Here is a 21,588-nt window from a genome sequence, read left to right on the forward strand (position 1 = left end):
AAAAGCCCCATCTTCTCTTCTTTCCTCTCATTTCCCATAACATGGCTTATAAACACACCAATATTTACAATTACTTTATCCACATTAAATAAACACACAGAGTTTTACTGCCCACACTGAAAAAGGTTGATTTCTTCTTGCAGAAACATACTATTACTAACAATATAATTATTATAAGGAGTACTGCAATTTAAACCTGAATCTCTGTTTATATATGCATGATTATTATAGCAAGAGTCATTTTTGGAGAGCTCACATATAAAAATGCAGCTAATAACTCTTACTGTAATGATTAATCAATTTATGAATATATTATTTAAACTAATAGTTCAGGTAGGGTATCTTAAACAAGTTACAGAGTACATCGACCAATTCAAACACCAGCTACTAGATCAATAAGAAACTCTAAGTAACTCTAGGGAATAGGTACACTTGCATAAGAAACTGTGAATTTTTAAAATCCTTCTATTGGGAGAACAACCTCATCAAAAATAATTGCTTTAGGCCATTATCTTTGGATTTTGGCAAAGTGTATGGCAAACTAGTAATTCAAGTAAGAATTTGACACTGTATTACTGGTTTTATATCATTGCAAGATAAATTATTTTTTTTCTTTAAACTAGTCAAAGGAAAAACAATACCTGATACATCTGTTCAGCTTTTCAACACATTAGTATTTAAAATGCAACATGGCTTATGTACCCTATGAACACACTTTCAAGACTATGCCCTAGGCTTAATAACAATAAAATGTATTTATTTACAAACATAAGACATTTTTCCCCTAGAATTTACAAGGGAAACAAAACAAACAAACTTTAAACCAAGTATTTTTAAGGCAAAACTAAAAAAGAGGAAAAAAAAAAAAAAAAAAAGCAGTAAATTTAGGCAAAAACTTAAACAGATACCTGGTCAAACCTGACAATTTAACTTGTTGGCAACCACCACGAAAAGGATTCTTTACTTGATTTAGTGCTTTTTAAAATCTGAATATATAACCTTAATCTTTCAAAGCAGGATTTTTAATTAAAGGTACCAACTGCAAATTCACAAATCCGCTGCCCTGCTCTCGCTCTGATGCCAAAGGTGTGCTTTACCTCCGTTTCAAGTGATACTGCATTTTAAAAATTAATTAGTAGCTTGCAAGAACAGCCACACATTATTGAGTAAGTACCAGCATTTAAGTGAAACAGATGAAATATTGGTAAGCAATGCAGACCACAGTATAAGTATGTGAAGGGGGTCATAGGCTAATCCCTATTGATTTTCCAAGTACGCGTACAGCACCGCTGGGAAAGGCCAGTTCTGTTGGCAATCAGCTAGCACAAATACATTATAAATCTTACTGTCCACCTTCACTGATCACTGTCACTTACTTCCTCCACTAAAGACCATGAGGAAACTACAAACAAATCCACTGACAAACAACCAGGAAGGAATTTTAAAACCGTTCTCCTCATAATTTCAGAACGCTTGCGATGTACGTAACAAAGCAGAAACACATTTCAAAGAGCAATATAATAACTGTTCTGAGAAATAATCCACCAGGAAACTGCTGGGCCATTGAGAGGAGGAACACAAATAATGATGAACAAGTCATTCACGTTAATCTTACAAACTAAAGTGATAATTTGGAGCAAACCTGCATTTGCCTGTTGGTGCAGGGAAATGAAACACAGGAATTTCCCAAAGCTGAAGATGCTGCTGCCCTGGCAGTGAAGGAGCCAGCAGACTGCTGTCAGGAGCTATGCCCCATAACCACCCTTTAGTGCAAGATTCACAACACTGCAGAGAAATAAGCATGGCCAGACCAATCCTAGCAGCAGCAAAGAGCTCCCATGGCCATAAGAAAATTCTGACACGGAGAACAACAAAAGTTCAAGGCTTAACCAAAGGACTTCACAGAGGAAACAAGGACAGTGTTCTCCAGGGCACAAATGAGGTACTGAACAGTTTATTTCATGTCACTGTTACCATTTTCAGGAAAAATTTCTTCCCTGAAAGGTTTGTTCAGCACTGGCAGGGGCTGTCCAGGAGGTGATGGAGTCCCATCCCTGGAGGTGTCCAAGGAACAGCTGGATGTGGCACTCAGCAGCACAAGGTGGTGTTTGGTCAAAGGTTGGATTTGATGGTCTGGGAGGTTCTCTCCTAACTAAACCAATCTGTGATCCCAGCAGATGTACGAAATGAGACTGAGAGGCTGATTTAGAAATTATTAGTGCTTATGTAAAGCAATAACAAAGCTTTAAAACAAATAGTTACCACATTCACAAAACTAATATAATTTGGTTAGGTTCAGATCAGTGGGAACATTGCACTTAAACTTCAGTATTAACTAGGCAAGAAGCAAAAATCAAGTTGCACTGATTCCCCTGTAGATGGGACAAATGCTCTCATTGGGGAATGAGGCTGGGCTACAACTGGCAATTCCAAGGTAGTGCACGCTGCATCACAGGGAACACAACGTGCAATCCACCACCGCCTTGGACATAAGGGGTTTAGCAGCTCTCTTTGCTGAAAGTGGAAAAACCCATCAGCTCCCTCCCCAGATCCAGGCCATCCTGAATGTAACTTCTGTGGTATTCCAGCCAGGCTACACTCAGTGCTTTCAGTACAGCCTGTGTTTGTAGACAGCAGAATATGAAATGAGCTCAAAATTTCCATTTAAAATATCATTTAATGGAATTTTAAACTGTCTGAGAAGATGGATACGCTGTGTTTGTTTTCTACATTAATGATCTATAAAAGAATGGAATGGACCATAAATACAGTACTTTCTTGCAACACCCTTTACTAAAAATGCTACTACTTGTGTTTATCATTTATATCTTCATACACAACCTCAAAATTGATTACACTTTAAACTATACATAACCTGCTGTATTTTTCATTTTGAGTCATATTGCAAACATTTTTATAACTCCGTTAATAAATTCCATACCTTGTATTCGTATTGATTATGAATATTTCTTTTGCAGATTTTATTGCTTTTCATCTAAAAAGTGTTAGGTATTTTTTAAAAAGTGAAAATACTATTACAACTCATACTTTTCTTCAATGTGATAATTCTAATATAAAAAGTGATAGTATGAATATTTGCAGACTGTCATTTTTCACATTTTAAGCACAAGAAAGAAAATAGAAACAGTTAGCAATGTAAGGTACTACATTTTTTTTTTTTCTTTCCTCAAATCTCTTTTTAAGCTGTTGGGTTGAATCCATAATCATTTTGAATACTTAAAAAAATTAATATACCAAAGGAGTGTCCATATAAAACATCATGGGTTTATATCAGGCATACATTATCTTTCCTAATTACTACTGCAGTTTGCAGACCAAAATACAATTTATATTTAGGGTACGATTTTGCTATTAATTATCAAATTGAAAAAAAATAAAATCTTGCATTATAAATTCTCTCTTGGAAATTAATGTTATTCTTTTTTTTTTCCATAATCCTATCACACAAGCAATAAGTGCATTGCAGCATGAACACTTTAATTTTTCCAGTTAGTTTTGAGCAAGCCCAGAGGTGAGGTTTAATAAGGATCAATGGCACTTTATCTGGGACAGGGCCACTTCACAGCATGCAAATTACACAGTAACACTTAAAAAAAGAAATAGATTTAATTAAAAAAAAAAAAAAAAAAAGTAGAACCACAGGCTCTGGAAATTCAATTAAAGGATTTATGCAAAGGTTTGCTAGGTTTTTATATGCAGTTACTGCTTATATAATGAGCTTTTCATATTAAAAATCAATAGGTAATCTAGAGTAGAAGATCATCCCCTTAAATACATTTTTGAAATCAATTTGAAAAATAGTCCATCAACTGCTGTGACTACTCTTGCTGCTTCGATTAGACTAAGAGCAATATTTAGATTGTAAGACGTGCTATGGAATACCTATGCTTGGATTTTGCTTTCAAGTGTTCTTACACTTTTAAGTGCTCAAGCTAATCATACAGTAATTCAAGCCTGTGTACAATGGATAAATAATTAACTTAATTACTAGCATCAGGCACAAATGTCCTGAAATATGTGAAAAAGCAGGCACCTGATAGCACAATCTGACAGCATTTTCAATATATGCAAAAACCTACATCTATGAATGCCTTTGCTCTCTTCTTCTCAACCTATTGCCACTTAGCACACTGAGATAAATATTTCTGTTTATAACTTATTAAAGCTGAGGAAGCAATTAGCCTAACACTTGTCTGAAGTGCAACTTTCACACATCATGAATTTAAGGATGGATCAGGTCCTGTGTCCTTCAGGTTTAATCTAATTTTCCAAGATGCTGTAGTGATATAAGATCATTATACTGAAGTGCAAATATCCTGGTTAACATTCAGCACTTATCACAAATTCACATCTCATGCAAGCAATGAATGGAGATGGACCCATTGCACGAGTCTCACCAATTGCACAGAGTTTGCAAATATTCTGAGCTGAACATTGAAAAGTTGCCACTCAGTTTTCTGTTTGTGTTCAAACAAACAGAACCAAAGAAGGGCAGTTCTCAAATACAAAGAATCCCAGGGAACCACTGCCAGCACAGGCTGCTGCTGTAATGCCACCATGAGAACTTCCACACATCAGAGGGTGAACAGGATTCCTTCCCCACAAAAAACAGAATTTTCACATCTGTTTCCATCCATTCACCAATATTTCAATTTCAGTCCTTAATTTAGCACCAGGTTGTTAAACACACATTTTAGCCATTGAGAAATTCTTGTACTAAAACACTCTCCTGTGATATGCTTACACATAATGCCAAGACACAATTTTGGATGCTCAGGAAATGTAGATTCTAATTAATGGGCTCTAAATGACATAAAATAGGAAAAAACAGCACTCACTTATCTCACATATATTCATATGAGAGGGAAAAATAAATCTTTATTTTTGCTGTTGCTCATACATTCATATATATATATATATATATATATATTCACATATGTTTCATTATCTTAATTCAATACTTTAAAAAGACATATAATTCCCTTATAAAAGGTTTGAGAAATGGTTGTGGCATACTGCTTCAATACATGAAACAAAGCAGAATGACAACCATGAGAGTCAGGGATTAGACAAAATTTTCTCTATCTGTAACATGCTCTGCCAAGCAAAGCATTTCAGCTATGAAATATCCTCAGAGGCAAATACATTATACAAAAGTTTCAGAGAGAGAAGAAAAATAAATAGAAGCTGAAAAGTAGCTAGCAGTTCTCAGTTAAAATTGTGATATTTAACAATGAAACTATACTTTCAGGAAGTGAATTTGCAATAGCTTCCCTGTTAAAAGTTTATACTGCTTCAAGCTGCCTCACCAGTAATACCCAAAATTTCTGCTTCACTGCTTTACTTTTTACACTCCTGATTGCAGAACACCCTTGCTGTCATTCCTCTGTTAAGACACATAAATATCTTCCTAAGCATGCTCTGAAGCACATTTCTTTATTGGATTTCAATTGTTTCTTAAAAGAAAAATCTCAAAGGAATCAGAGAGGAATGTTTGCTTACTGTCATTTCAAAAGAGATGTGGGTACAGCCTAATGCTCTCTTTTCCAATAGGTTTGAAACAAAGACATTAATGAACAGTAGCTTTATTTTAATCTTTCTCCCTCCTCACTGAATTTCTCATGTGCACCATATTTTTCTACACTTTTGCATTTTAAACACAGTGTAAGTACACGAGGGGATCAAAGAGCTTCAGATGAATCTGAAGAGTTATAGCAAGGGTAACGAGGGTCCTTAGTTTCTAATGACAGAAGCATATGCTCTCAACTTTCTAAACTGCATCCAACTGAGCCATTTATCAAGGCCTGAAACTTTTTCATTATTTAAAGCACTACGACAGCTTTCCACTTGATGCCTTGGAAGTACACAATAATAGAGACTCTATATAGTCATTAATTATAATATCAGCTGGTTTATGAAGTTACTGTACTTGCTGCTTGGTGATTTCATTTTTAATTGCAGCAGGTGGTGTGGAAATAAAGTGATGTACTGACACACACGGTCACCTCAATAGTATTTTCTTTTTTATGTGTGGATAAATGCAGCTTGGTTTTTTGAAAATTCCTTCTGTTTTATATCCCACTACATATAGTAGCTACAAGGGAAAATGAGCACAGAACATGCTGAAAAATAGATGCCTAGAGATGAGCTGATAGAAGACATTGTCTCCTTTTTTTTTTTTCTGTTTCCAAATATTTAAGATAATAGGGTTTTTCCCTGTGCAAAGATTCCCAGTATCCAAATTACAGCTCTCATAAATAACAGTCGTAGATTTATATAATGTACAATTTCTTTCTTCTAATTTTTGGTTTCACTAAAGTATTTGGATAAGTAACTTTTGAACTCTATGAATCTAAAAATAAAGATGTAGTTCAGCAGAATTAAACTTGAACTCTATTAAATTCTATGACCATTCTACAAATGAGCATGTGATATTCTAAATGGTGTGTTCTACTTTTCCTTCTGTTTTGGAATTAGTCCTATATGCTCCATTGCTCTAGTAATTTACTAACCCATATATCCACATAGATTTTTGCAATTTAAAGATTAAGACAGCAATAGCATGAGCTGATTTATCCTTTTTCTGCCTTCAGACTGCTGTTGTACATGCTTTCAAATAAGTCTGTATTGTTCTTATAATACTGCCTGCTCTTAAAAGAGTATTTTCCTCTTCTGAAATGTTTTTATTTCATTAATCTCTAATATAATAGATTAGATAACTATTACAGGAGATCATGCTGCTAAAGGTTTTCCATGAGATTGATAGATAATAAAAACTGGTGTTTCCTAATGGCCACAGACATCAGTCTTCTACATAAATCAGCAAACTCCCTTAAGAATCCCTTATATCCAAGTCATAGATCAATGGTACTCAAGCCTCATTACAACACACACTGTTCTCTGAAATCAGGCTGTGCTACCTTAGCTCAAAACTACATTAAATGTAATTAATACAACTGTGATGTAAATGGACAGAGCATTAAAATGCATGTCCCCAGGGAGGAAAGGCTGGGAAGGTAACTGTGTGCACTGTCATGCATGGCACTCGTGACTAGGGAAAATTTCAGCACACTTCCTTGGTTAGGACTTACAGTGGGTACTCCATAAAATTGTGGGGTTCCAGTACCAGGAGCAGGAACCAGCAGCTCATTCCTACAGATGAGCAGCAGCTGGATACTGGTTCTTCTCTAAAGGAAAATAGTGTCTTGTAAACCCTCTCAACATGATGTTAACTTCTACATTAAAAAAAAAAAAGAAAACTACAGAAACATCTAAAACTTCAAGAGAAACAACATTTACTGTCAATAATGAACACAGGGGATGTCTGAGGGCACATCAACTGCTTGTCTGTACATGGTGAGGTGGCTTCTAACAATTAGTGCTTTATTTGCCTACAACAACATGATTTGGAAGGGAATGCTGGCAAAACAGGAAAACAGCCAAGCAAAAAGGAGTGTGGAAGTGCTACAAGGTGTCTGAACCAGGCAAACAAAAATAAAGCTGTTGTTCTACAGAGATGCCTTCAGTGTTCCCTTGCTGACAGCTCTGTTCATTTCAGGAAAGAATTTCTCTAAAAGACCAGCAAGCCAATACTGCCATTTTCAGGAATGTATTGTTTTGCTTAGGCAGAAAGCAACCTCACAGTGTGAAGCTCACAGGCCAGTTATAAACAGGACTTTAATAGCCTGCCCTGGGTACTCCAGGTCTTCAGAGCCAAAAGAGAGCTACACTGCCTGAACCCTCTGTGATTTCCTGACCCTTCTGCCTTAAGAGGTCCCCTCAAGTCCCCTGTTGCTACACATAATAGGCAACAAGGAGGTAGAGCTCATAACAAGTCAGCTCAAGTGGTTTTGGAGAGATATTACTGTCTGTATTACCCTCTTTTTCATATAGTTCTCAGCCAAACACTGAATTTGTTAATATAATATTTTATATAGTACATTGATCTCCAGAATGGGCTTGGATGACTTCTGGAAAACACACAATAGAATTTGGGATCATAATGAGAGGCATTACATCCACAATGAAACTTAGGGATCATTGCTATAAGGTATTTATTATCTGACATATATAAGCATTACATAATTATTCTTGAAACAGCCTAAATTTTTCTGATCTCACCTTCTTTGGAAGATGCTTTGCATTCTCCTTTTAATTCACTTTGTAGATTACCACTATAGTGGCCTCTCTGTCTGTTCAAGGCAGGAAAGCAGGTCTGGGGTGGTTAATAAAGTAAGTGAAGCGTGCAAATGTGCAAACAAACCCTTGAGCCAAACTCTGCTCTCATGCATGTCAAGATTCATAGCACTGATGAGGGGAGCAAGTTTGGCACCTTTTGCTCACAAGCACTGAGCACAGAATTCCAAAGGATTGAGCTCTCCATGTCCTGGGTGTCTGGTGTTGCCTGGTGCAAGAAGAGTCAAATCTCCACCGTGCAGAAAAACCACATTTCCCACGCTGCAGGACCACCCCTTGCTATTTCCTAATACAAAATAAAGGCAATAATGACTGCAATAATAAGCTTGGAACTTAGCCACCTTCATTTTTTCATCACTTTGCTTCTTCCCTGTCTCTTGCTCTCTGCTTTTTGTTTTTGGATTCTTTCTGGTTTGGGGGAATCTTGGCCTCTCAAGTGCCCATAGCAACCCAAACAGCATCTGCCACATGCATCATAAATATGAACATTTATTCACATTAGCTACTCAATCTAATAGGCAGGATTAGACATGACATCAATTTTACCAGCTGATTTGTTGCTTTCTTTATCCTGGCTTACTTTCCTGTCACCTCCTGTAAAAGAATTCAGATGTTTCTGCAAGGGTACCAGCAGCAATACTGTGTTACATTTTCAAAGGCTGCCTCGTGCTCTTGTGTGCTACACAGATGTAAGAATTATTAACAACAAGCTGAGCCCCACAATGTCATATGATCCAAATTCAAACCCTTGAGGACATTTATTTCCTCCATTTCAGTGGGTAATTGAGCCTCTAAACCACCCACAAAAACTTGTAAAAACACTTAACCATTTGTGCCATAAAAATAGTGATACTGCAAAAAATGTTTTGCATCTATGAATGTGAAAACTACAAAATGGAACTGTTGTGTACTGAATAACAAAATCCAAAATTTGGTTGCCCACATTGAAATGCAATAAGTTTATAAGCCAGTCCCTTAAATAACATTAGCAACAGTCTCAAAATTAACACAAAGTGTGGCTTTAAGATTCACACAGCATCAAAGACATCCTTCCCAGTGCTCATGCTTCATTTCTGCACTGGACATAAGATTCCTAATAGGTGCATCATAGTTGAAATTCAGTAAAAATAAGCCTAGCCTAGAATAGCTGTGCTGCTCTGTCCCTAGCCATGAATGGAAGCAAGGGGAAACAAGTGTAGCTTTGGTTTTCCTTTTGAAGATAATCTCCTTTAAAGCTGAAGTAAGGTTAGGCAGCTACAGAAATCATGCAACACACATTTCTCATTAAAAAAAACTCTGGAAACTCTGCTATCAGGTTGAAAGGAGTTGCTGAGTTTTTAAAGTACGTAAAAAGGTCTTGCAAACAACTTCTGCAGACTGTAAATCAGAATCTTTTGATCCTCAGTAAGAGCCAAGCAGATTGCCTGATAATTGCAGAAATACACAGAATGGGAAGGGTGAGTATCATAAAATTACCATCACAACTGTCCAACACCCCCAGAGTTACAAATATTGGAGCTGCACTATAAACCTATGTCAGAAATTGCTAAACCTATTAATTGCTAAACTAAAATTACAGACAAGTGAGGAGCAAACCAAAAATGAATAGATATCTAAAAAGATGGGGTGCACTTCATGAAACCATGATAATTCCCTTTCCATCTAAAAGTAACATGCCCATCTAAAAGTCTCACAGAAACATGAGAAAAAGATGAACTGTTGGGAGGGGGAAGGCCAAGGCAGTCCTATCACTCAAGTGCATGTTTTAAACTTCAAAATACTGTGGGAAGTGCACACTACTCCCCAGAGAAGTTCCCTGCATGGCTTTCCTAATCTCTCATTTGCCTCCACAGATTTGTGATCTTTACTGTCATTATTAATACAGGTATTAACATAATCCAAATACATCAAGTCATCAGGGATTGGTGAGAGAAGTACAGACATTTGGAAACAGAATGAGAGCAGAAAGTCTCTAAATTAACATTCCCAACAACACAAGAAGCATTGTTTTATTTTAGAATCAACACAACTTGAATATGCTTTTGGGTTTTGTTTTTTTCTTTTGTTTCCTAAAATAGCTCACATACACAAGACAACATCCTGATTAACTGATTAACAAATACAGACAGAGAACTCACATCACCATACTTCTCTGAAAAAACTAAGAGTTTCAGTTTAGCAATGTCTACTTCAGCTTTTATCAGCACTAATTTCAATGAAAAAAAATGGTCGGAAAATTCTGAACAGAGGGAAAACAGACCTTAATTAAGCAAAGTGTTATCTCTTCCTATTATAATGAAAGCAAAGTTACAGTTATATTTTTACCAAGATTTTTTCCCACTTAATGAAGACATTATCCGCGAGTTTTCAAAGTCACTTTACAAAAGAGCATTCAAGAGACATTAAAGTCAGCTTAAACTAAAAAGTCTTTTTGAAGTCAATAAACAATAAAAAGAACAATGAAAAGACAGCCTTTGATCTCTTCTTACTCTAAAGTCTTTAATTTCTGTTTTAATCTACTAGATGCATTAAGTCTTGTTTTCAAACATTTTCATCTGCAAAGTACAGTGAGCTTGCCTTGGTTTTTTTATTCATATATATTCTTACTGTATTAATGTACACTTCTCATTACCAGGGATGGGTGTCACCAGAAGCTCTCCCACCAAAATGAACAGAAAAAAGTTTTTAAATTATTTTTCATTCTCTTCTCTTTTAAAATTTCTTTTAAAAAGAAAGAAAAAAAATGCAAAAGGAAAAGGGAAATAGCACGTTCAGCTTTGAAATTTCTGAGATCAAAGGCTATAATGCACATGGATTTTTTCAAAGGATAAATTATTAATAACATGGGCAAACACATACTGGTCAATAACATGGTCAAAGAATGGTAAGTTAAGAGCATCTCTCAGCAGCCAATTACAGTTTATCTGACCTGATTGTTTGCAAGAAATTCCAAGCTATTCACTGGATTTTTAATATAGTTTTAAAAACCCTTTTCAGCCAAGCTGCAAAACCTGGACAAGCTCTTGACCTGGTTCAGCTGCTCAGCATTTCCTCAGCAGGACAGGTCATGGAGCAAAAAGGAAAATAAAAAATTGCAATGAAGGAAAGTGTGTGAGAAGCAGAGGCAGAGAGATATTAATTACTATATTGCCACCATTCTTCCAGGTTTCTAACAAACCCCAGCTGGAAGGGTAAAAACTCTCTCCATACCTGTTCCCCCTTGACACACACATCAGCCTCATCAATTTCTCCTGGATAAATAAGAATATCCTTCTGATATTTTTACTTCTTCAGAAGCACAGGATGATTCAAGGGGTGAAGCAGAAAGAAGCACCACATCTTCCCTTTCAGCCCCAAATTCCTGGTGAATCCTGGGCCTCTCCCAACCTAGATTAAAATACCACTCCTTGTTTAGTATTGAATCATCCACCCTACCTTCAAAATATTTCTTTCCCATTTCTCCACCACCATTTGTTGCTGAAGTTGACAGTTTCTGCTGATAATTTTTATAAGAACAGCCATAAAATAGTATATTTCACAGAGACCACTGAATATCTGACAAATGTGAGATCTAGGGACTCATTTCTAGCACAGGATGATTTCGAACAGCAAGCCACTGGGCTCTGAATTCTGCCAATATAAGAATTGCATCATTTTTCAGAAAACACATTTAATTCTGATTTTAAAAAAAAACCTAAATTCTATGGGACAGATCTTCTCTAGGAAAGAAAACAATCATGCAGAAATTTAAGCAACATCTTTTTCTTACATCAAGTTAAGCAAAAAGACTAAATTTGCACTTTGCTCATGGCAGATATACTTAATAAAAAGAATCAGACTGAGAGCACTTTCCTACGTTCAGACTAGCCTTTTATTGATCTGGATGTGCTATGAACCACATTATCTAATCTGCAATAAGCCATTTACCAAGTGCAATGATCTATGGGCTAAAAGGCTTAGATTTTTAGTTCCATTGTAGACTTTTTGATGAAATGGTAGATCAGCAGAGAATAATACTATAATAAGATTGTGAGGGACAGAAGTGTCAATATTAGGAAATTAGAAAGTTTGGCTTACTGTTTTAAATCCTCTTGCTGTTCATTTAAAAGCCCAATGTCTCTTTTTCTAGACTGATTGTGTCTGTGTATTTAATGGGGCCCCAGATGACATTCCACAGGGTGTAAAGTTCACAGGGGTTCAAGGGCTCGTGCAACTGAAGAAATTTTAATTTTCAAAAATAAAACCATCCATCTGAGCACAATGACAACTGTTTGGTGGTGCATGTGCTATAATTATATAAGGAGACAAGTTATCATGGTACTGTCTCCTTGCTGTTTGCCAAGAGCCACCCTTAATCCACTGCACAAGAGATTTTTGCAGTTTCCCTGAAAGCAGATTTGATGCATTTTGGGCCAGAAGTTTTTCTTTACCTTTGTGCAGAGAGTCTGGAATACAAGGCTAAGATCCCAATAAGGCTTGTGACCTACACATAAACAAAAGTGGACCAACACTCCCACAATATTATCTCTGCTTAACCTCTAATTATCAGCTTTGACCACGTATCTACATGGGAATTCTCCAGCTGCCACCAGGAAATAGAAATCTCAAAACCATTAATTTATCCACTGTTCTGTTCTAGCTAGGACAGAACCACACATATCTGCTTCATTATTTTTGGATTGAAATATTTGACTGATCTCCTTGACAATGTATAAAGCCATACCATAATTTCCTTCTCAAATTACCAAGCAATTCATGCAAAGACAAATTATTTTTGAAAATGGTTGCCTTTGGCTAACTTGGACTCATAGGTTTGTGAAAAAACAATGCTGCAAAAGAGATGTGCAACACTACAGGCATCACCAGAATAGCAAAGAACAACAAAACAAAAATTCAGTAGCCTTTGGTTGACAGAAATAAAATGCATTATTTAGTGCTAATTAAGGGAAAGCCAAAGCATTTTTCTGATACTATTTTACCCATAGCTACATGGCAAATTTTAGTGCATCGTTTCTGAGTAAGACTGACAGGTTACACGCCGAAGTAAATGTACTGAAGACATTAATGTCACTTTAAAGCAACTCAACTTTTGATGTTCTCACATTTCTGTTGTACTGCAGCGATCAGGACGCATCGCCTCATTTTTTATAAGAATGAAAAAAAAAAAAAAAAAAAAAAAAAAAAAAAGGAGCTTTAGCAGATCAGGAACTCGCAGCACCTGGCACTAAGTCTAGCCAGGCAGTTTGTATGAAGATGTTATTGCACCTTTGCAGCTCTAATGGCCAATTATGACTCTATTAGTCCTCCCTGGCAGCTCAGCTGCTGCTGCACGGGCGAGGGGCGCGCAGCCGGACCCCTGATCCTCCCTTTCCATCTCCAGACACCCAGGGCTGAGCCATTGCCTCTCCCTGCTAACTACACCTGACCTTACAACAATTTGCTGAGGAAATACCTGCCTAATGGCACTGCCAGTGCTGTTTCTTTTACGCTCACCACGGCGCTGCAAATTAGAGACAACAGGATAAATCTATGACCAGCTCGGCAGACACTTCATTAAATCACTGTTCCCTCGCCTTGTAGAGCACTAATAGAATCACAGCCCTCGTTAGCTACTGAATAAAAGATCAATCACATTCTTTGAGAGCTCTTGCTACCAGCTTCCAGAGGAAACAAGGAGGGGAAAAAAAAAAAAAAAAAAAAAAAGACATATTTAGGATCATCAGTACGATTTTGAATGGCCTCACTGCAAGTTGGTTAAATTACCTTTTCCACAACTGACTCTGGCTGTAATACTCTGAGGAACTTGTTAAGTCTGCTTTCAAAAGCTGCTATCTAATATATGACTACCAGGCCCTGGTCAAAAGTTCATAATGTGCATATGTAAAAAGGTACTAAATTGCTGGAGGGCTAAAACCAGAGGAGTTTAATTGCAGCAAAATGCTGAAAATGGTCTGTTGAGGGTCTTTCTATTGGGATACTGCTGGCACTAGCTGATTGAAGTACAGCACATAAAAGCCTTACAACAATATTTCCTTAAATGCAGCTGAAACTGTGAGCACTTGCTAGTGCATATATGGTGTGCCAAGAGGCAAAAAAAAAAAAAAAAAAAAGAGAACATGCTCTAAAACAAACAAAGATTTAAGGATTGATATAATTCATAATTCAAAAGTGTGTGGATAAAAGGAAGAATTAAAAAACAATCAGTATCTGTCAGTATAAATCATGTTATGGGCTCCACATTATGGTGGGAAATGTAAGTACATATGTAAATATATTTTAATTGGCATCCATTAAGATTCACTGCAATGAAAACTGGGAAACAGCTTCCATCAATCTATTCATGACCACACTTGGAAATTTTAGAAACAGTCACCTATGAGTCTGAAGTTTCTCCCTGAAATTCAATTACTTGTTTGTAGTAATTTGAGAATTATTTCTCTAGTTATTGACATTAAGGTGGGGGGGGATGGAATGGGGGAATAAAGAAAAAATAAAACATTTATATCTGAATCCATTCAAAACACTTTTTTCTGTTGAAAATCACAATATAAATGTTTAGGGAAAATGGTCATCTGAAATCATCTGAGTGAGAACTCAGAAGAAACAGCAAATTCTTCACTTAATTCTGTACATTTGATTATCTCAATTTTATTTTCTATCAGCATTATTTCAGCTGTTTGCACAGTCAACACAAGCAGAATGTTTTTGCTTCTGTGTGAACATTTATGAATATCTTGCCTGAAAAGATTTTGGCCACTAACTTCCATCAGAAAAAAACAAACAAGTGACCATCCTAAAATTTTGCTTTTTTTGTAGAAAATTCCATTATTTACATTTATTTTAGGGGAACAGATAAGCAGTTAGACTACATTTAAGGAATCTTTGCTGTGACAAAGCTTTCAGATGAGTGTTCTGTCCCTTCCTAACAGCAGAAAAAGCCCTGAGCAGTGTTCACTGTGCTGGCCATGGGTACACACACAGAGTATTTGACTTTCCAAGACAAGCAATGGTCTGGATTGTATTCCTAAGAGCCTGATTGGAGCTGAAGACCATTTAAAACACCACACTACTGATTATGGAATAAGCACATTTGTAATTCAATAATGATAAATTTCACCTCATCACTAAAAGTAAGCTCAGCTGTTGTTTCAATAAAAAGACATTCTGTATGAAAACATTTCCTTTAGAAACATAAAGCCAAAAAGGAGACAATAAATATATACCATAAGTGGATCTGACAGCTTTGTTGATACTTTCTGCCATAATTCCTTTAAAAGTAGAAAATTCACATACATTTCTCATCAAGGGAATGGAAGAAGTCAACACATCATTTTTTCTCACAAAATCACCTCTTTTGGTGCAAAAGGTAAGAGAGAGGCTCATTTTGTACATAGCAGTTCATCACATGCAACCAGTGTAGTTCATTCAGCTCAGGCAACACCTTGCTCCTTAGCAGAACTAGTTAAATTACTTCTGATTACTCATACTATCTTCACAAAAATAATTTATTTGCCAGAAAATTTATTTTAGCGTTGTTACACATGAAGAAGAAAATATTAAGTTTTTACATTTATGCCATAATATTACAAGCAGAATAGTCACCAATGGTCACAAGAGGAAACAGGAAAGGACTTTCTGGATGCTCACCTTTCTGATTTTTGGGACCTTTGCCTTGGAAATGGGGAAATCTCTTTCCTACAGAGGCAGGGCACTGCTCTGCCATGGGAAGCCTGACTGTCAATAATATCATTCTGCAGATCATGCCACTGCTCCATAATTAATACTGTTAGATAACCACATTGTTTGGGATGGGATGAGCTACTTGATGTGAGTAGACAATGAGATTCTAAATGACACTGTTACAAATTCATTATCATAAAAAATTGCCAAGACAGTTGTTTTACTTGAAGTGCTAAATTAGTTTTCTTGGACTGGTAGTATTCATCATAATGCAAGTTTGACAATTCAGGACAACAATTTAATAGTAATGCTGTTCAGTGGAAAGAAATTGTGTTTCCAATTTTCTCACAAAATGAAAAAAACCTAATTGCATTCATTAATAGATTACAGTGAAAGACAAGGCAATCCTAAGAAAAATACCTACATTCAAGAGTGTTGAACTTCAGTGAAAAATTTAATCCTAGTATTTCCAATTATTCTTATGCTCTAGCATGTTAAACTGAAGTGCTCTTCAATATATCTTGCATAATAGTATGTACAGCATTCAAAAAAAAATCAGTGCTAATGTGTCAGCTGAGCACAAGGATTTTCAAACTATTCCTTTCACATAAAATCTGGTGCTCAACACTTGAGCAAATGCTTCCATACCAGTCAGGAGTCTCACCAGTTATTTGTAAGTGCCCACCCATCTATGAGAAAGTAAAGAAATGAGAAGTGGTGTGTCCAAACATTAAAAATAAGCTCACAGAAAGTTTCCATTCTTTGTTTGCTCAACATTTTTGGAAAAAAATATTTCCATTTTTGGGAATACCAGCCCTTAAGTCGATACTGCTGGAAGAGATGGAAATCTACAGCACTGACAAATCAATCTTGCATGTTTTGGACAAGTAGATCTTGTTTTTCAAGACAAACAATTCTCTCTAGATATCAAAAAATACTTTATTTTTATTTAAAATGCATCATCCAAGATTGCTATCTTTATCTTATTTCAAGGTGATGCTTTTGCAATTTATAAAATTCCTGAACTACCTTCTATGGATTTTTTTGGTTTGCAATGAAGACTGTGCTATATCCATAGTGATACTTAATAACTGCAAAAACATGTTGTCACTAAAATAATGGATGGAATTTGACTACATTGTTTATATTTACTGACATCCTCCTTGCTAAAACAGGATTGAAGCTACTACTCTAACAACTTCCTAGAAACAGCAGAATAAAGAGGTTGGAAAAACCAAATGCCTCAAATACTCCAAGTCTAAAAGAAACTCTAAAAGCTAATTCAGAAAACCTGATTACAAATCCTCATACAGATTACTGCAAAACTACTAAGTCTTGTATCACTTGTGGTTCACTTTTACACTGAATTAAGCACAATGGGTTGGTTCATTATGATGTTTACTTTCCCTCTGAAGGGAATGAGTGCAGATCTGCTACTTTTTCACAAGAAATCAGGTCATCTAACACATATCAAAACACAGAACCATTTTAATGTTTCAGCTGCCAAACAGATTCAAGTCCTTTTTTTTTTGCCAAATCCTTTTCCATTCTTAAATTCGATTATTGAATCATATATTCAGGATTTGACCAGTATCTAACTCAATCCTTTCAATAACTCTCAGAGCAATACACATTGGAAAGTACTGAGGTACAAAATGTCAGTGAACATCCAGTGGAAAAATTGAACAGACTCCCTAAAACAGTCTCATCAAACCACAGACCTACTTCCCTCCACATGGAAATCTGGCCAATGCTCCAAGCTGGGTAAGGAGCATCCTGCTAATTTGAGTCTTGCCTTTAGGAAATAAAATAAAATAGAATTTTAAAAAAGCAAAAAAAACAACACACAACACCAAAACCAACAAAGTCATCCCAAGTCTTCCTCAGAGGAAAAAAAAAAAAAAAAAAAAAATCTATATATACAACAAACTTTGGAATAGAGAACAGGAACTAGAAACACTATTAGCATCACAGTGGGATACCTCCCAGAAGCCTAGAAATATTCATATTTCTGTTCATACACATATTTTTGATAGCTTTTCTGGAAGGAAGTTTTTAAGAAGGTTAATTCAGTTATGCAGTTATGTCCAGGGAATGCCAACATGATGACAAATGACATGTAACAAAGCAAAAAAACAAATAGATTAATCTTTTTCAGAAAACAGACCCTTATTGTGTTCACCTATCCAAGAATATGAACTATATGAAAGCTTCAAGTGTATTTTTCACTTCTATAGATGGACAGATATGTAGGTACATACACATTTATATAATACACACACATAAAAATAGTAAGAATATTGAAAAAACATTATGTAGCACTCTGCATTTGATATACTTTATTATTTTTGGACCTTGCAAATATACTTTTTAAATGACTTTTCTCTAAAAGAAGGGACTTTCTAGCTCACATTACTTGGACGCTGCTGCTGTTTACTCTTCCATCTTTTTTGTCAAGTCAGAAGAGATTTCCCTGAGAACTTCAAATAAATAAGATATCCAGCTGCACAAACACTATACATTCTGTTAGATTACTTTGGCTTCCTAAGGAATATTTGACTTTCTCTGGATGTAAATGATTAAAGAGAATCCATCATCTGAAACTGATTGGTGAACTGTTTAAAGTGGTATGGCACCTCTTCAAAGATGATAGAGTGAGAAATGAAAAGCATCTCAGATATCCAAGGGGTTCAAGGGAAATAAGGTAACTAAGCACTGCATTGCCCAATTAAAAAACAGTAGCTAAATGAGTTTCATAGCATAGGATTCACATTCTTTTTTTTTTTAAAAAAAAAACAACTTCATATTTCATCTGTTCTACCCAGGGCCAACAAAAGCTTTGGGTTTCCTGAACATCTATCCATTCACAAATAGAAACTTGAAAAAAAAAATATGTGAGGAAAGATAAACCTTGTTCTAGAATCCACAAAATTTATATTGCTCTGTGAGTTATGATCACAAAATGACACGGACTAACAACATTCAATTATGTAATTTCATTACTTTTACCATTTACCAGTTTAATTTTGGGCTCAGTATTTTAACTTCTAAGGGTCAAAGAAACAAAAACTAACCTTCATCCAAAAATATTTATTTTGCTGAACTTCAGGTGTGTTCTTCTTGTGCCAGAGCCTCCTCATCCTCACAGGGAGACAAACCTGCCCATTCTCGATTTGGACTCATTCCTCCTTGTCCTGCCACTCCACACCCTTGTAAAAAAGTCCCTCCCACCTCCCCTGGGGCTCCTTTAGGTACTTCAAGTACTACATCCTCTTTCCCAGGATGAACAACCCCCAAAAAAGGGACCATTTTTTATAAAAGGTGATTAAAAACTCATTGCTAATTAAAAAAAAAAATCTAACTTTATCACTGAATAGTTGAGATTATCTTTCTAGAATGCAGCAGTTCACTGGATCATTATACAAGAACTACAGCACATTGACTTTGCTCTGATTACAGTTCTCATTCCTAAAACTTTATTAATCTATAGTTACTAAAGAAAATAAATATTCCTGTGATTTATGTGCTAGCTGGTTAACAAAAAAGGTCTGGATTATACTTTTATTTACAACAAAATGTGTAAGTGGCCTTGCTCAGGCTCACAAATGAGAAACTCTGAGGTCACAGGGAGGGTTGAGGGGTCTGGGGTGTCAAGGGGCAGCAAAAATCAATGGGGGACTTTGGGCACACCCACATTTGGCCTTCAGCTATGCAGAGTAATGCCAAACACTAATTTTCACTGCTCACTAGGTCACAAAGATCAGGCAAAAAGTACAGGATTATTCTCTGAAAGTCCTTTTTTTTAACCAGACCTTCTGTAAATTATTCATATAACAATATCTAGCATAATCTGAGGGCAGATTAGGAGTGGACAAAGAAGACCAGCAGCAAAGATAGATAGAATTACTACTTCAGTTCATAAATATGTTAAGATCCAGGCCAGAAAATATCAAAAAGTGGTTCAGATCATTGCTGCCACTGTCCCAAGTCAAGCCATATGTTCACATTAGCACTAAATAAATGCATGAAAAATAGAGACAATCTGCTTCAGCTTCCAAAAGAATCATGAAGATTTAATTTCAAACCAGATTCCTCTCAGCAAAAGTTACTGTTGATGGCTAAAGCCAGAAAAAGCAGATGAACATGTATGTTTATAGTTTTTGGGTTCTACAGCTCAAGTATGTGATGCACCCAGGAAGTTCCTCTTGGTGGATTTTCCCTTATGTTCACCTTCCCAATTATTTTTAACAAAAATCTATGATAAATTCTTTTTGCTGTTTTCTTAGCGATGCTTGTCAAAAAATATTAGATTTCTGTGAACTACACAAGAAATTCTTTTTTGTGTGTGGCCACAAAACCAGAAGTGTCACAAACCTCTACAGAAAATGAGTTTTAACAAGGTGTTTATGAAGCGAAGTAGCACACACCCACTTCTGAGAGAGACCACCTCATTTCTAATCAGTCAGATGGAAGGGAGGCCAAGTGCTTGTACATATAAATCTAGAAGATTTTCTAATGCTGTTATTATCTATTTTCTTTCCTGACAAGAGAATAAAACCATGCACTGTGAAAACAGATTCCCACAAAGAGAACCCTTTTGCCCCACAAACTTCCACATCTTTTTGGAATAACTGACATCAAAAAAGAGAATATCTGTACAGCAATATGCAAAATAAATGCAAAATAAAAAAAAAAAAAAACCCAGAACTATAGAATTTCACTGCTTAATACTTAAAAAAATTATCTTTTTTTATTGTTTCTTCAAACTCACAGTTCTAATTTTAGTCATCTTTACCCATGGATAATCAAAGCCTTGCTTATTTTCAGTTGTTGCAGTAGTTGATCAATTTTCAGCAAAGAACACAACTCATGATGTTTCAGTATGAAGAACACTACCATAAGGATGAGGCAAATTCATAATACTGAGTATAGTGATAACACAAAAAAACCAAAGATAAATGGACAAAAAAAAAAAAGAAACTCAAAACTGAACATCCTGTTCAGCTGTTTCTATCTTTCACCCAAGCACCTCAACACTCATAATGTAACAGGAATTTCCTTCCTTATGGTTTCTCAAATACATTCTGAGCAGATCAATGCTGCACAGCACCTCAGAGACTCCAAAGCACTCCAGGTGCACTTTAGCTCCATAAGTGATGGAGAGTAAAAGGGAAGAAATAACAATAAGGAGTTTTTCAGTCTGAAAATATAGGGAATTCTATTTTCATTTAAAATTTTAATTTAATTACACATAATATAAAACATCAAGGACCTAATATTTCCCTGCCTTGCAGCCCACATACTTAAAGCATTCTGAAATTCTGCAAGGATCTGGCAGGGAAGAAGAAATTCTTTATTTCCTCCACGAAATTACAGGACAAAAACAGAGCTGCTCCATGAACAGCTATGGGGCTGTGCTGGACACAGCAAATTCTGTGGCCATTGCTTCCCCTGAGCACCACTCTGAGATCCTGACCTGTTCACTTTGGCACAGGGATAGTTTTCCATAGAGACTTTCCATTCCTCTGGTGTAGGTTACAGGGGACAAATTTAATTTGCCCTTATATTTCATGCTACATTTATTTTAGCAGCAAGTTAAAAATATGTATCAGTTAAATGTAAGTTTGGTAATAAACTAGCTTAGATTAAATTTTATTGCTGGATAGGACACACAAAATGATCAACAACTAC

At 35.9% G+C, this 21,588-nt stretch overlaps 1 protein-coding gene across 2 annotated transcripts in view; it reads right to left on the bottom strand.

The window, feature by feature from the left end:
• Window positions 1–21,588, bottom strand: part of WWOX (WW domain containing oxidoreductase) — a 466,335-nt gene that overhangs the window by 332,055 nt on the left and 112,692 nt on the right. Inside the window, exon 9 of one of the 2 annotated variants that reach the window (XM_056501094.1) lies at window positions 17,576–17,692. The exons of the other annotated variant lie outside the window; for it this stretch is intronic. Within the exon in view, the coding sequence (XP_056357069.1) occupies window positions 17,606–17,692 (87 nt within the window). The 3' untranslated portion in view covers window positions 17,576–17,605. Of the gene's footprint in view, window positions 1–17,575; window positions 17,693–21,588 lie in introns of those variants that run through there. 2 annotated transcript variants of the gene reach the window in all.

The sequence above is a fragment of the Oenanthe melanoleuca genome, chromosome 11, assembly GCF_029582105.1.
Source record: "Oenanthe melanoleuca isolate GR-GAL-2019-014 chromosome 11, OMel1.0, whole genome shotgun sequence".
NCBI classification, from domain to species: domain Eukaryota; kingdom Metazoa; phylum Chordata; class Aves; order Passeriformes; family Muscicapidae; genus Oenanthe; species Oenanthe melanoleuca.